Source organism: Oncorhynchus mykiss, chromosome 19, assembly GCF_057628025.1.
Source record: "Oncorhynchus mykiss isolate SJ-2025 chromosome 19, ASM5762802v1, whole genome shotgun sequence".
Lineage (NCBI taxonomy): Eukaryota > Metazoa > Chordata > Actinopteri > Salmoniformes > Salmonidae > Oncorhynchus > Oncorhynchus mykiss.
Window position 1 is genome coordinate 2,060,306 of NC_143040.1, and position 14,868 is coordinate 2,075,173.

Consider the following 14,868-nt stretch of genomic DNA (forward strand, 5'->3'; position numbering starts at 1 on the left):
GTATTTGTCTGTGCATGTCTATCTCTGAATGTGTGTTGGTCTCTGTGTGTGAATGTGTCTTTGATTAGTGTGATTAGTTCAATGTAACTTCCCATTATAAATAGTGTATTTTTAACTTCATATGCTATACATTATAATCAATATTTTGGGGGAGTTTGCAGAATCATTGTCTATCATTGGTTACCCATCCTATCATGTTCCCTTAACAACACAGATATGACCGTCTAGCGTCCTTCTGCCGAACCTGGTTGTTGTCACACTGCCCTCTGCTGGTAGCACTGCAAAACATCACTCAAACAAATCCTGATATAAAATAATACAAAATGCACGTGTACCAGATAGAATATGAATTCATGGTCTGAATTCTGGCATTAAGTGTATGAAAACGTTACATGACATAAATGTGAATCTATAATATAATCGTATACATGTTGAACCAGCCCACTGTGTTGAAATAGGAAGTATATTTATAAGGAAGTGAAGGAAGAAACTGACAATATCGGTAGAAGAAAAATGTTTCTAAGGTTTGTACTGTACCGTTCTTTTACAATTTTATGGAGAAAAGAGGTTTGGAGGAGTTAGGCCATCGCACAGGTAAGACATCCACAGAATTGTTAAATTATTACAATACTGATTTCAACTTTCAATAATAATTATTTTAGGCTTCCTTACATTGATGCTGATTCATATTGATCAGCCTAGTCAATATGAATCAATGTTATATTATAGTCTACAGGGCCATGAGGTAGGTAGGGTATGGGAGATTGACTGCACATGATCGTGATTATTATCTTTGCGCTCTTTCACTTCCCGAAGGAAGACGTGTATCACGTAAACTAGTTTGAAAAATAAAAGTAATTCTCGTCAATTCGGGCAAGTAAAAGTGACGTGCGGCAATGGGTATTGAAACTAAAAGAAGGGCTTATGTGAAAAGTTTTTGCCGCGATCACAACAACTGGGAGCTCTGAAAAATACGATGTCAGCTCTCGAGAAAGAGGACGGTTCAAATCGATTTTTCCCAGTCAGATTTAGTTTTTTACCGAGATCCCTGTGGTTTTGAATGCGACATTAAGTTGATAAACTCAGAAAGGTGGTGATCTGCTTTGCTCACTAGTTACCACATCCACAAATTCAGAAGGTCCGCCTACCCGACCAATCAGATGAGGGAGTGTGATGACGCATTAGCTTACCCGACCAATCATATGGTTGCGGGAAACGCTGCAATCTCCAAATGGGTAAATCTCGAGTTCAAGTTTTGAGGACCAAATAACGAAATACATTCAGGAACAAGAACTGGCAACGTCACTAAAATTCATAACATCAGGAAAATACAAACGTTTTGGCCAAAGAATTAAGTGGGCGTTTTTTCTTTTTTTCGATAACTAGTATTTAAATGATTAGATCAACTGTTTGTTTTTTACGCACAACAAAGCCTTGACAAGAATGACGCGCTCGGCCCACTATTTATTGTTTCTGCAGTAAGGATTCACCCTCTTTAGAGAATTATTGTGTAACTTATCTGCAGGTAATCGTTGTTTTGAGCTCAAAAAGCACCTCGTAGCTGTATGTAAACCAGGGAGCGAAATGAACGGCTCTTTCACCGATGCAATTCGGTTACCGACGTTCACCAAAAAGATCCGAACGACCCATCACTAGTTGAAACAGGAAATATTTGTATAAGGAAATAGAGGAAGTAACGGACGTTATCGTCGAAGAAACATGTTTCAGAGGTTTGTAGCTTTCTTTTACAATGTAATGTAGAAAAGTATTTTTGAGAAGTTAGTTCATCATAAAGAGAGAGATGATTTAGGGTTTAAGACATCCGCCAAGTTAATACAATATTTATTTAAACGTTCAAGAATGATTATTTTAGGTTTATTTACGTTGGTATTGATTCATAGTGATTAGCCTAATCAATAAGATCCAATGTGATGTGAGAAAGGCTACAGGGCTATGAGGTATGGTATTATTGTTATCGGTGATTGACAGCACATTAAGGTGATTATTATCTGAGGAAACTGGCTAACTTTCACTTCCCGAAAGAAGACATCGGAGTTATGTATATTATGTATAGCTGTCAATAAGTAAAATAGTCTGCCTCGTCAAGTAAATGTGACGTTCAACAATGTGCGTAGGAACTATTTAAATGTAGGGCTAAATCACATGTCAACTTTAAAGCTTTCTGGTGACAGATGAGGAAGGCAGTGGTCTGTTTGACGAACTGCAGATGCGCTCGATATTACGTCACCGGCTCATCTATGCGCGTTTTGAACCCCGGCTTGAATCGTCACAACAACTTTTCTCAGAATGTAAACCCCGGTGCGCCGGGCGAGATAAACTGATCGCACCTCAAGTGAACTCAAGCAGAACATGAGTCTCTTCACTAAACCAGGGATGTGCAACTGGCGGCCCGCAACCAATAATAATACAAACATTGTTTTGGAACTCAGTCTGGATCTCAACTTCCTGTTGACCGTTAGAATAATAGAAAATGTAAATGTAAATGTGGTTGAGCATCAGCAGTCAGTCTATTAGCCCATGTTAGCTACATGTTTTTAGATTGGTAAATTAGTCTAGCGGCTAAACTTGTGGTAAGCATGGTTGAATTACCAACCGGGGTGGGTCCCATTGATCATCAGTTATCATATTAAAAACTGTTAACATTTGTCTCCACCTCATGGCAACATGTCCCCATGGCAACATGAGTAGAATTATCTGTAAAACTGAAAATGTTTTTCTCCTGACCCATGGGGGTGTATGGATGTGGGTATGCAGACTCACGAGACACTGAGGCCCCTCATGATGACTGACATTTTTTTGTGGCCCCCACCTTATCAATGTTCTCCATCCCTGCACTAAATGATAAGGAGAGGGAACTACCTGAATTTGTCCAATAGAAACTCTCGTTGTTGAAACATTTTGCTCTCCTACCACGTTAATTATCCTAACCTGCGACGTTAATTATCCTAACCTACCACGTTAATTATCCTAACCTACCACGTTAATTATCCTAACCTGCCACGTTAATTATCCTAACCTACCACGTTAATAATCCTAACCTGCCACATTAGTCATCCTAACCTGCCACGTTAATTATCCTTAATCTGAGGTAATGGTTAGGCACAAGGTTAGCAGTGTGGTTAAGGTTAGGTTTAAAACCTGTTTGGGATAGGGGGCAGCATTTTCATGTTTGGATGAAAAGCGTGCCCAGAGTAAACATCCTGCTACTCAGGCCCAGAAGCTAATATATGCATATTATTAGTTGTATTGGATAGAAAACACTCTGAAGTTTCTAAAACTGTTTGAATGATGTCTGTGAGTATAACAGAACTCATATGGCAGGCGAAAACCTGAGAAAAATCCAACCAGGAAGTTGGAAATCTGAGGTTTGTAGTTTTTCAACTCATTGCCTATCGAATATACATGTTATATGTTATTGTTATTATAAATACAATATAATATTGTCATAATAGTTTGTAGGCCATAATAGTTTGTAGGCCATAATAGTTTGTAGGTCATAATAGTTTATAGGTCATAATAGTTTGTAGGCCATAATAGTTTGTAGGACAAACCGTTCAGACGCTACATAAGATTTTGTGAGAAAAACGATTTTCGGGATGTCTCGTGGTCTGACAAACACCGTTGAAGCTCTGCCATCTTCAACCGCAGATGCGGAAGGGCGATATCGACGGATTCATAGACGAAGCTATGGATGCAAGGACTGACCAGACATTATATCAACATTAAATTATCGTTTTAACCATGTTTTAAGGCTACGGTGATTGTTTACAAACATTGGGGTAAAACAAGCTTATATTTTGGGTTCTGATGCAGTACGACAGTTGAACTGAACTCATGAGGCATTTATAAGTTCTATTCTTCAAGAATGGATAAGTATTGTCACGAATTGGCTCAAAGCCCGTAACAAAAGGGAGACAACGTGGAGATAAGGAGTAACAAAACATATATTTATTAAATAAAGTAAACGAAGTTCAAGATACAATGGTAATGGTGTAATCAGTCATGTAAGTCAGTGTTTTGCATGAATGTGATAATGCAGGGTGTTGAAAGGTGCCAAAGCAAACAACCAAAAACCACCAAGATACACAACAAAATCCAAAAGGTGTCTGCATGGAGTCTCCTCCAAGAATGGGGAAGTGGTGTATTTGTCCTTGGACACACTGGACCCAGGTGTTTCACACGTAGCTGATGACCCTCCAAACTCCGCCCACCGGCATCCTAATAAGGAAACGAGAACAAAGAGAGAATACGGCAGACAGAGTGGGAGGGTCGTCACAGTATACAGTATATCATTAATTCATAAGTCCAAAAATGGATGTAGCAACTAAAGATTCTAGCTTTAAAGACCCAAAGCAGGCATGTTTATATCAATATCAAATCATTTCTGGTTAACAATTAATGAAGTACTTTGCTGTAATGGATTTCCCCCAAAAAATGGTCTGTTATGGAGTCAGGGTATCCAACCAGGTAGACTAGCTGTTGTTATGTAGTCAGGGGATCCAACCAGGTAGACTAGCTGTTGTTATGGAGTCAGGGGATCCAACCAGGTAGACTAGCTGTTGTTATGGAGTCAGGGGATCCAACCAGGTAGACTAGCTATTGTTATGAAGTCAGGGGATCCAACCAGGTAGACTAGCTGTTGTTATGGAATCAGGGGATCCAACCAGGTCGACTAGCTGTTGTTATGGAGTCAGCTAATGGGGATCCAACCAGGTAGACTAGCTGTTGTTATGGAATCAGGGGATCCAACCAGGTAGACTAGCTGTTGTTATGGAGTCAGGGGATCCAACCAGGTAGACTAGCTGTTGTTGTGGAATCAGCAAATGGGGATCCAAGTCAAATCAAATGAATAACATATTGGACTGTGTATCTTTAATAACATAGTGGACTGTGAATCTTTAATAACATAGTGGACTGTGTATCTTTAATAACATAGTGGACTGTGTATCTTTAATAACATAGTGGACTGTGTATCTTTAATAACATAGTGGACTGTGTATGTTGGATACAATATGAAGTCGCTGATTGAACTCTTTGACCACAGATAGTAAATGTGTTGTCATTGTTTATGGTTCTTCAACAATGTTCAGAAATATTGACTGTTCTGTTATTTCTTATTGTAGCTGAGTGAGTTTTGACTTACATCAAAATGAGTCTCTCTGGGGAGAGAGAGGAGGAGACCACTGCCTCTAAAATGAGTCTCTCTGGGGAGAGAAAGGACGGGCCTACTGCCTCTAAAATAAGTCTCTCTGGTGAGAGAGAGGAGGAGACCACTGCCTCTAAAATTAGTCTCTCTGGGGAGAGAGAGGAGGGGACTACTGCCTTTAAAATGAGTCTCTCTGGGGAGAGAGAGGAGGAGACCACTGCCTCTAAAATGAGTATCTTTGGGGAGAGAGAGGACGGGACCACTGCCTCTAAAATGACTCAAGACACCAGTTCAAAGTGGTAAGAGATTAAATGTAAAATATACATTTCTCTTAAAGATATAAAACTAAAGGGAAAAGTGTTCCCAACATTTTTGAGAATGACACAAATATTCGTTTTCACAAAGTCTGCTGCCTCAGTGTCTTTAGATATTTTTGTCAGATGTTACTATGGAATACTGAAGTATAATTACAAGCATTTCATAAGTGTCAAAGGCTTTTATTGACAATTACATGAAGTTGATGCAAAGAGTCAATATTTGCAGTGTTGACCCTTCTTTTTCAAGACCTCTGCATTCCGCCCTGGCATTCTGTCAATTAACTTCTGGGCCACATCCTGACTGATGGCAGCCCATTCTTGCATAATCAATGCTTGGAGTTTGTCAGAATTTGTGGGGTTTTGTTTGTCCACCCACCTGTTGAGGATTGACCAAAAGTTCTCAATGGGATTAAGGTCTGGGGAGTTTCCTGGCCATGGACCCAAAATATTGATATTTTTTTCTTCCCCGAGCCACTTAGTTATCACTTTTGCCTTATGATAAGGCGCTCCATCATGCTGGAAAAGGCATGGTTCGTCACCAAACTGTTTCTGGATGGTTGGGAGAAGTTGTTCTCAGAGAATGTGTTGGTACCATTCTTTATTCATGGCTGTGTTCTTAGGCAAAATTGTGAATGAGCCCACTCCCTTAGCTGAGAAGCAACCCCACACATGAATGGTCTCAGGATGCTTTACTGTTGGCATGACACAGGACTGATGGTAGCGCTCACCTTGTCTTCTCCGGACAAGCTTTTTTCTGGATGCCCCAAACAATCGGAAAGGGGATTCATCAGAGAAAATGACTCTACCCCAGTCCTCAGCAGTCCAATCCCTGTACCTTTTGCAGAATATCAGTCTGGCCCTGACTTTTTTCCTGGAGAGAAGTGGCTTCTTTGCTGCCCTTCTTGACACCAGGCCATCCTCCAAAAGTCTTCACCTCACTGTGCGTGCAGATGCACTCACACCTGCCTACTGCCATTCCTGAGCAAACTCTGTACTGGTGGTGCCCCGATTCTACAGCTGAATCAACTTTAGGAGACGGTGCTTTCGCTTTCTGGAATTTGGGAGCCCTGAAGCCTTCATTCACAACAATTGAACCGCTCTCCTTGAAGCTCTTGATGATCCGATAAATGGTTGATTTAGTTGCGATCTTACTGGCAGCATTATCCTTGCCCGTGAATCCCTTTTATTGTGCTAAGCAATGATGACGGCACGTGTTTCCTTGCAGGTAACCGTGGTTGACAGAGGAAGAACAATGATTCCAAACACAACCCTCCTTTTGAAGCTTCCAGTCTGTTATTCGAACTCAATCAGCATGACAGAGTGATCTACAGCCTTATCCTCATCAACACTCGCACCTGTGTTAAGGAGAGAATCACTGACATGATGTCGGCTGGTCCTTTTGCGGCAGGGCTGAAATGCAGTGGAAATGTTTTTGGGGGATTCAGTTCATTTGCATGGCAAAGAGGGGCTTTGAAAATCATCTGATCACTCTTCATAACATTCTGGAGTATATGCAAATTTCTATCATACAAACTGAGGCAGCAGACTTTGTGAAAATTTATATTCATTCTCAAAACTTTTGGCCATGACTGTACATCATTCATTTAAAAGGCCAAAAATGGATTTAACAATTGCAGACTGTAGCTTTAAAAGAAACATCAGGACTTCTAGAAGTTCCACTATACAGTTGTTAAAATGAAGTAGATGAGGATTTGATGTGATATTGATGAGGTGTTCTGTCTCCCTGTTTTGTTCAGTGTCCAGAAGCCCAGAGCAGAGTCACCTACAACCAGCCTGCTATCAATGAAGAGTGATCAGCCACCTGCTTTCAGCCAGGAACCATTACCAGATGACAATAAGGAAGTCGAGAGTTTGGACAGTGAGGATGTAATAAAGATCACACACAACCTTCTGGACAGAAGAAGTAAGACTGTGTTTCATACAATATCACAAACAACGGTACAAAGGCCCTTATAAAACACACAAACTTATGAGTCCCAACTCTCATTGTTTTCCTACAGGTCAAACTCTGCTGACAGTCCAACAAGATGTTAAGGCTAAACTGAAACACAAGTATCAACACATTGGAATTGGACACCATGGAAATCAAAGTTTGTTCAAGGACATCTACACAGAGCTCTACATCACAGAGGGTGGAAGTGGAGGGCTCAATAATGAACATGAGGTTAGACAGATAGAGATGGCATCCAAGAAACTAACCACACAAGAGACACAAATCAAATGCAACGACATCTTCAAGCCTTTACCTGGACAAGACAAACCAATCAGAACTGTGCTGACCAAAGGAATCGCTGGCATTGGAAAAACAGTCTCTGTGCAGAAGGTCATCCTTGACTGGGCAGAAGGAAAAGCAAATCAAGACATTCATTTCATGTTTCCTCTTCCTTTTTGTGATCTGAACCTGAAAAAGGACCAATACAGTCTGATGCAACTTCTTTCCCACTACTTGTCAGAGCTGAAAGAGATTGACAGCATTGAAGATGGTGAAACCAAAACTGTTTTCATTTTTGATGGTCTGGATGAGTGTCGACTTCCTCTAGACTTCAAAAACAATGAGAAATGCTGTGATGTCACGGAGCCAACCTCAGTGGACGTGCTGCTGACAAATCTCATCAAGGGGAATCTGCTTCCCTCTGCTCTCCTCTGGATAACCTCACGGCCTGCAGCAGCCAATCAGATCCCTCCTGAGTGTGTTGACCAGGTGACAGAGGTAAGAGGGTTCAATGATCCACAGAAGGAGGAGTATTTCAGGAAGAAAATCACAGATCAGAATCTGGCCAATGAAATCATCAAACACATGAAGACATCAAGGAGCCTCCACATCATGTGCCACATGCCAGTCTTCTGTTGGATATCAGCAACTGTCCTTGAGATGATGCTGAAAGAGGCAGAGAATGATGCAGTCCCCAAAACTCTGACCCAGATGTACTCACACTTCATGATCCAAATCATTTTGAAGAACAGGAAGTACAACAAAGCCACAGAGACAAACCCAAAGGAACTGTCTCAATCAGACAAAGAGATGATCCTGAAACTAGCAAAGCTGGCTTTCCAACAGCTGCAGAAGGGCAACCTGATCTTCTATGAGGAGGACCTGAGAGAGTGTGGCCTTGATGTCACAGAGGCATCAGAGTACTCAGCATTGTGTACAGAGATCTTTAAAGAGGAATCTGGGCTGTACCAAGACAAGGTCTACAGCTTTGTGCATCTGAGCATTCAGGAGTTTCTAGCAGCAGTGCATGCTTTAGAATCATGTCTAGGCAAGAAGGAAAATGTTTTCTCCCCCAAAGCAGTCACTAAGGGTCAAGATTATTATGAAAACAGCCGATTCAAATTCTGGTCATGCAAGTTGAAGCCTGACAAGTTGACGTCAATCGATGATAATGATTCCGATGATTGCGATGAAGACAAAAAGGATGACAATGATGAAGAGGAGTCAATCCAGTTGTTTGACTTACACAGGAGAGCAGTGGACCAGGCCTTGAAGAGTGAGATTGGAGACCTGGACCTGTTCCTCTGCTTCCTTCTGGGTCTCTCACTGGCGTCCAATCAGAATCTGTTACGAGGCCTTCTGACACAGACAGGATGTACCACACAGACCAATGAGGAAACAGTTGAGAGAACAGTCAGGTACCTTACAGACAACATCAAAAGGGAATCCTCAACAGAAAGGATCATCAACTTGTTCCACTGTCTGAATGAACTTGATGCCAATTCTCTAGTTGGAGACATGCAGACCTCCCTGCGATCAGGAACTCTTTCAGAAACAGAGCTAGAACCTGACCAATGTTCAGCCCTGGCCTTCCTGTTACTGATGTCAGAGGAGGTGCTGGAGGAGTTTGACCTGAAAACATACAACACATCAGAGAAAGGTTATCAGAGGTTGCTGCCCGTAGTGAAATTCTGCAAGAGAGCACTGTGAGTTATGTTATTGAGTTGATGTATACAGTATCATTATAATGAAGGATTTGTATATCTAACAGATTATCTCCTCTCTCCAGACTGGAAAGCTGTAAACTCACATATGAATCCTGTGAGACTCTGACCTCAGCTCTGCAGACACCAAACTCCCCCCTGAGAGAACTGGACCTCAGCTACAATGACCTGGGAGACAGAGGAGTGGAGCTGCTCTGTGTTGGACTAACCAGTCCACTCTGCAACATACAGACACTAGTGTGAGTTAAATAACTTGACAATGAGTTATTATGTGTGTTTGAACATTTGTTAATCCTGTGCTCTTCTGCCCTCTAGTCTAGGTCAGTGTGGTCTGACAGAGGGTACCTGTTCTGATCTGGCCTCAGTCCTGAGTTCACCCAGCTCACAACTGAAACAACTGGAGCTGAGAGACAATGACCTGCAGGACTCAGGAGTTACACTGCTGTCTGCTGGACTGGTGGATCCAGACTGTAAACTACACACACTGGGGTAAGTACAGCTGTTTCAGTCAGGTTGGTACTGAGCTGAGTTACACTGCTGTCTGCTGGACTGGAGGATCCAGACTGTAAACTACACACACTGGGGTAAGTACAGCTGTTTCAGTCAGGTTGGTACTGAGCTGAGTTACACTGCTGTCTGCTGAACTGGAGGATCCGGACTGTAAACTACACACACTGGGGTGAGTACAGCTGTTTCAGTCAGGTCGGTAATGAGCTTATTAAAACAAATTATCAGAAAATCTTATTTTTTATCACATTGTTTGTGTCATGGACAAATGTATTGGTGTCCTACAAGATGATTGACACCAGTACATCAACCTAGACAGCTGTTGTGTGTCTCTCTGTAGGCTGTCTGGCTGTCTGGTCACAGAGGAGGGCTGTGCTGCTCTGTCTTCAGCTCTGAGGTCAAACCCCTCCCACCTGAAAGAGCTGGACCTGAGCTACAATCACCCAGGAGTCTCTGCAGGGGGACTGCTTTCAGCTGCTCTGGTGGATCCCACATATAAACTGACGAAGCTGAAGTAAGTCAGAATAGATGTCCTGATAGTGTGAGCAGTGGTTGTGTCATATGTAGTGTAGTAGGGTCAGTAACATGAGGACATGATGGTAGAATTAAGGGGAAGTTTACCCAGCAGGCTGAGCACTCCAACACAGCATACATCATCACCACATGAATACTCTTCTTCTGCATCTCTGATATCCTGTTGGAATTGTACTCTGTTCTGTATGCAGTAGGTAGGATAGAATTCCTGTATGTCTCTGTTCTGTATGCAGTAGGTAGGATAGAATACCTGTATGTCTCTAGTAATGAATTGTACTCTGTTCTGTATGCAGTAGGTAGGATAGAATACCTGTATGTCTCTAGTAATGAATTGTACTCCGTTCTGTATGCAGTAGGTAGGATAGAATACCTGTATGTCTCTAGTAATGAATTGTACTCCGTTCTGTATGCATTAGGTAGGATAGAATACCTGTATGTCTCTAGTAATGAATTGTACTCCGTTCTGTATGAAGTACAGTACCTTGCGAAAGTATTCGGCCCCCTTGAACTTTGCGACCTTTTGCCACATTTCAGGCTTCAAACATAAAGATATAAAACTGTATTTTTTTGTGAAGAATCAACAACAAGTGGGACACAATCATGAAGTGGAACGACATTTATTGGATATTTCAAACTTTTTTAACAAATCAAAAACTGAAAAATTGGGCGTACAAAATTATTCAGCCCCTTTACTTTCAGTGCAGCAAACTCTCTCCAGAAGTTCAGTGAGGATCTCTGAATGATCCAATGTTGACCTAAATGACTAATGATGATTAATACAATCCACCTGTGTGTAATCAAGTCTCCGTATAAATGCACCTGCACTGTGATAGTCTCAGAGGTCCGTTAAAAGCGCAGAGAGCATCATGAAGAACAAGGAACACACCAGGCAGGTCCGAGATACTGTTGTGAAGAAGTTTAAAGCCGGATTTGGATACAAAAAGATTTCCCAAGCTTTAAACATCCCAAGGAGCACTGTGCAAGCAATAATATTGAAATGGAAGGAGTATCAGACCACTGCAAATCTACCAAGACCTGGCCGTCCCTCTAAACTTTCAGCTCATACAAGGAGAAGACTGATCAGGGATGCAGCCAAGAGGCCCATGATCACTCTGGATGAACTGCAGAGATCTACAGCTGAGGTGGGAGACTCTGTCCATAGGACAACAATCAGTCGTATATTGCACAAATCTGGCCTTTATGGAAGAGTGGCAAGAAGAAAGCCATTTCTTAAAGATATCCATAAAAAGTGTTGTTTAAAGTTTGCCACAAGCCACCTGGGAGACACACCAAACATGTGGAAGAAGGTGCTCTGGTCAGATGAAACCAAAATTGAACTTTTTGGCAACAATGCAAAACGTTATGTTTGGTGTAAAAGCAACACAGCTCATCACCCTGAACACACCATCCCCACTGTCAAACATGGTGGTGGCAGCATCATGGTTTGGGCCTGCTTTTCTTCAGCAGGGACAGGGAAGATGGTTAAAATTCATGGGAAGATGGATGGAGCCAAATACAGGACCATTCTGGAAGAAAACCTGATGGAGTCTGCAAAAGACCTGAGACAGGGACGGAGATTTGTCTTCCAACAAGACAATGATCCAAAACATAAAGCAAAATCTACAATGGAATGGTTCAAAAATAAACATATCCAGGTGTTAGAATGGCCAAGTCAAAGTCCAGACCTGAATCCAATCGAGAATCTGTGGAAAGAACTGAAAACTGCTGTTCACAAATGCTCTCCATCCAACCTCACTGAGCTCGAGCTGTTTTGCAAGGAGGAATGGGAAAACATTTCAGTCTCTCGATGTGCAAAACTGATAGAGACAATACCCCAAGCGACTTACAGCTGTAATCGCAGCAAAAGGTGGCGCTACAAAGTATTAACTTAAGGGGGCTGAATAATTTTGCACGCCCAATTTTTCAGTTTTTGATTTGTTAAAAAAGTTTGAAATATCCAATAAATGTCGTTCCACTTCATGATTGTGTCCCACTTGTTGTTGATTCTTCACAAAAAAATACAGTTTTATATCTTTATGTTTGAAGCCTGAAATGTGGCAAAAGGTCACAAAGTTCAAGGGGGCCGAATACTTTCGCAAGGCACTGTAGGTAGGATAGAATACCTGTATGTCTCTAGTAATGAATTGTACTCTGTTCTGTATGCAGTAGGTAGGATAGAATACCTGTATGTCTCTAGTACTGAATTGTACTCCATTCTGTATGCAGTAGGTAGGATAGAATACCTGTATGTCTCTAGTAATGAATTGTACTCCGTTCTGTATGCAGTACGTAGGATACTAATGAACTGGGATAGTGCACCAGAACACAGCAATATGGTTTAAATGTTGACTGCTTTATTAGGGTTTTGTCAGTCAATAACCTGTTTCTCCTACAGTGTGGATCATGGTGGAGAGTGCAGGCTGAAATCAGGGCTGAGGAAATGTAAGTCTCTTCAATCCTAATTAACTGCATATTCAGAACTATAGTAACATAGTAACTAATCAATACTTGTTCTGTACCTACAAAACAACATTTTATGTGAAGATGTGGTTTGATTAAACTCTCCTTTCATCTACAGATGCCTGTCATCTCACCCTGGACCCAGATACAGCACACCCAAACCTGAGACTGTCTGAGGGGAACAGGAAGGTGACACGGGTGTTGAAGGAGCAGCATTATGAAGACCATCCAGACAGATTTGATTGTCATTGCCAAGTTGTCTGCAGTGAAGTAATTTCTGGAGGTCGTTATTACTGGGAGGTGGAGAGGTATGGTGACATGGCTGACATTGGTGTGGTGTACAAAGGAATGAAGAGGAAGGGACGGGAGGATGACAGTTGGATTGGACTCAATAGGAAGTCCTGGTGTTTATACTGCTATGATAGTGCTTATGAATTTATCCATGCTGGAGTCAGCAGATCCATCTCTGGTCGTTATTCTCACAGAGTTGGAGTATATCTGGACTGGCCAGCTGGTACTTTGTCCTTCTATAGTGTGTCCTCCTCTGGTACACTGACACACCTTCACACAGAACACACCACATTCACTGAACCCCTCTATCCTGGATTTGGGGTTTACTCCTCCTCCTCAGTGACCCTGTGTCAGATAGATGACCAACACATTCAGAGGTGAGTCATAGCAATGTTTCATCATTTGTTTTCCCCTGGAATCATTTCTACAGTTAGATTAGTAGTAGTGGTGTTTTTTAATGTGTTCTCTTGGACCAACAGACAGTTAGATGTGGCACAAGCTCAGTGTTTTATGAGGGGGACGTATGTGTGTGGAGGTTGATACCTGGTGACTTCACATCTCTAGGGGGGTGTGTAACTCATGATACCTGGTGACTTCACATCTCTAGGGGGGTATGTAACTCATAATACCTGGTGACTTCACATCTCTAGGGGGGAATGTAACTCATGATACCTGGTGACTTCATCTCTAGGGGGTTATGTAACTCATGATACCTGGTGACTTCATCTCTAGGGGGGAATGTAACTCATGATACCTGGTGACTTCATCTCTAGGGGGAATGTAACTCATGATACCTGGTGACTTCACATCTATAAGCAATGTCCACCTGAGGGATCCTGAGTGTCGCAGACCAGGGTTCGATCCCGGGCTGTATCGCAACCGGCCGTGAGGGCGGCGCACAATTGGCCTAGCGTTGTCCGGGTTAGGGGAGGGTCTGGGGTAGGGGAGGGTTTGGCTGGGGTAGGGGAGGGTCTGAGGTATGGGAGGGTTTGGCTGGTGTAGGGGAGGTTCTGGGGTAGGGGAGGATCTGCCTGGGGTAGGGAAGGTTCTGGGGTAGGGGAGGGTCTGGCTGGGGTAGGGGAGGCTCTGGGGTAGAGGAGGGTCTGGGGTAGGGGAGGGTCTGGCTGGTGTAGGGGAGGCTCTGGCTGGGGTTGGGGAGGTTCTGGGGTAGGGGAGGTTCTGGGGTAGGGGAGGGTCTGGGGTAGGGGATGCTCTGGCTGGGGTAGGGGAGGGTCTGGGATAGGGGAGGTTCTGGTGTAGGGGAGGGTCTGGGGTAGGGGAGGTTCTGGGGTAGGGGAGGGTCTGGCTGGGATAGGGGAGGCTCTGGGGTAGGGGAGGGTCTGGGGTAGGGGATGCTCTGGCTGGGGTAGGGGAGGGTCTGGGGTAGGGGAGGTTCTGGGGTAGGGGAGGTTCTGGGGCAGGGGAGGTTCTGGGGTAGGGGAGATTCTGGGGTAGGGGAGGTTCTGGGGTAGGGGAGGTTCTGGCTGTAGGCCGCCATTTTAAATAAGATATTTTTCTTATTGTTCTTATCTTATTGACTTGCCTAGTTAAATAATAAAATAATAATATAACTAAATATAATATATTTAGTTGAATCAGTCTATCCTTCTGCTTTACCAACACCAGAGACCATGG

The 14,868-nt window shown here is 42.8% G+C and overlaps 2 protein-coding genes across 2 annotated transcripts; both read left to right on the forward strand.

Moving 5' to 3' along the window:
* Positions 1-456: 456 nt before the first annotated feature.
* Positions 457-9,427, forward strand: LOC149974632 (protein NLRC3-like). Its single transcript, XM_090209855.1, has 4 exons — positions 457-524; positions 5,145-5,466; positions 7,242-7,408; positions 7,506-9,427. Exons 2-4 carry the CDS (start codon positions 5,171-5,173, stop codon positions 9,425-9,427), a joined length of 2,385 nt encoding a protein of 794 aa, XP_090065981.1. The 5' UTR covers positions 457-524; positions 5,145-5,170.
* An 817-nt stretch (positions 9,428-10,244) lies between these two features.
* On the forward strand, positions 10,245-14,018 carry LOC149974633 (neoverrucotoxin subunit beta-like; the record flags this gene model as incomplete). Its single annotated transcript, XM_090211789.1, has 3 exons — positions 10,245-10,462; positions 12,878-12,924; positions 13,061-14,018. Coding segments are annotated over 3 exons (819 nt in total), but the record flags the coding sequence as incomplete, so codon positions are not given.
* Positions 14,019-14,868: the final 850 nt, after the last annotated feature.

Excerpts from the sequence above, each read along its gene's own strand:
- LOC149974632 (XM_090209855.1), top strand. The coding sequence starts at position 5,171 with ATGAGTCTCTCTGGGGAGAGAGAGGAGGAGACCACTGCCTCTAAAATG. Across the intron at positions 5,467-7,241 it reads CAAGACACCAGTTCAAAGTG|TGTCCAGAAGCCCAGAGCAG; the intron begins GTAAGAGATTAA and ends TGTTTTGTTCAG. Across the intron at positions 7,409-7,505 it reads CAACCTTCTGGACAGAAGAA|GTCAAACTCTGCTGACAGTC; the intron begins GTAAGACTGTGT and ends GTTTTCCTACAG.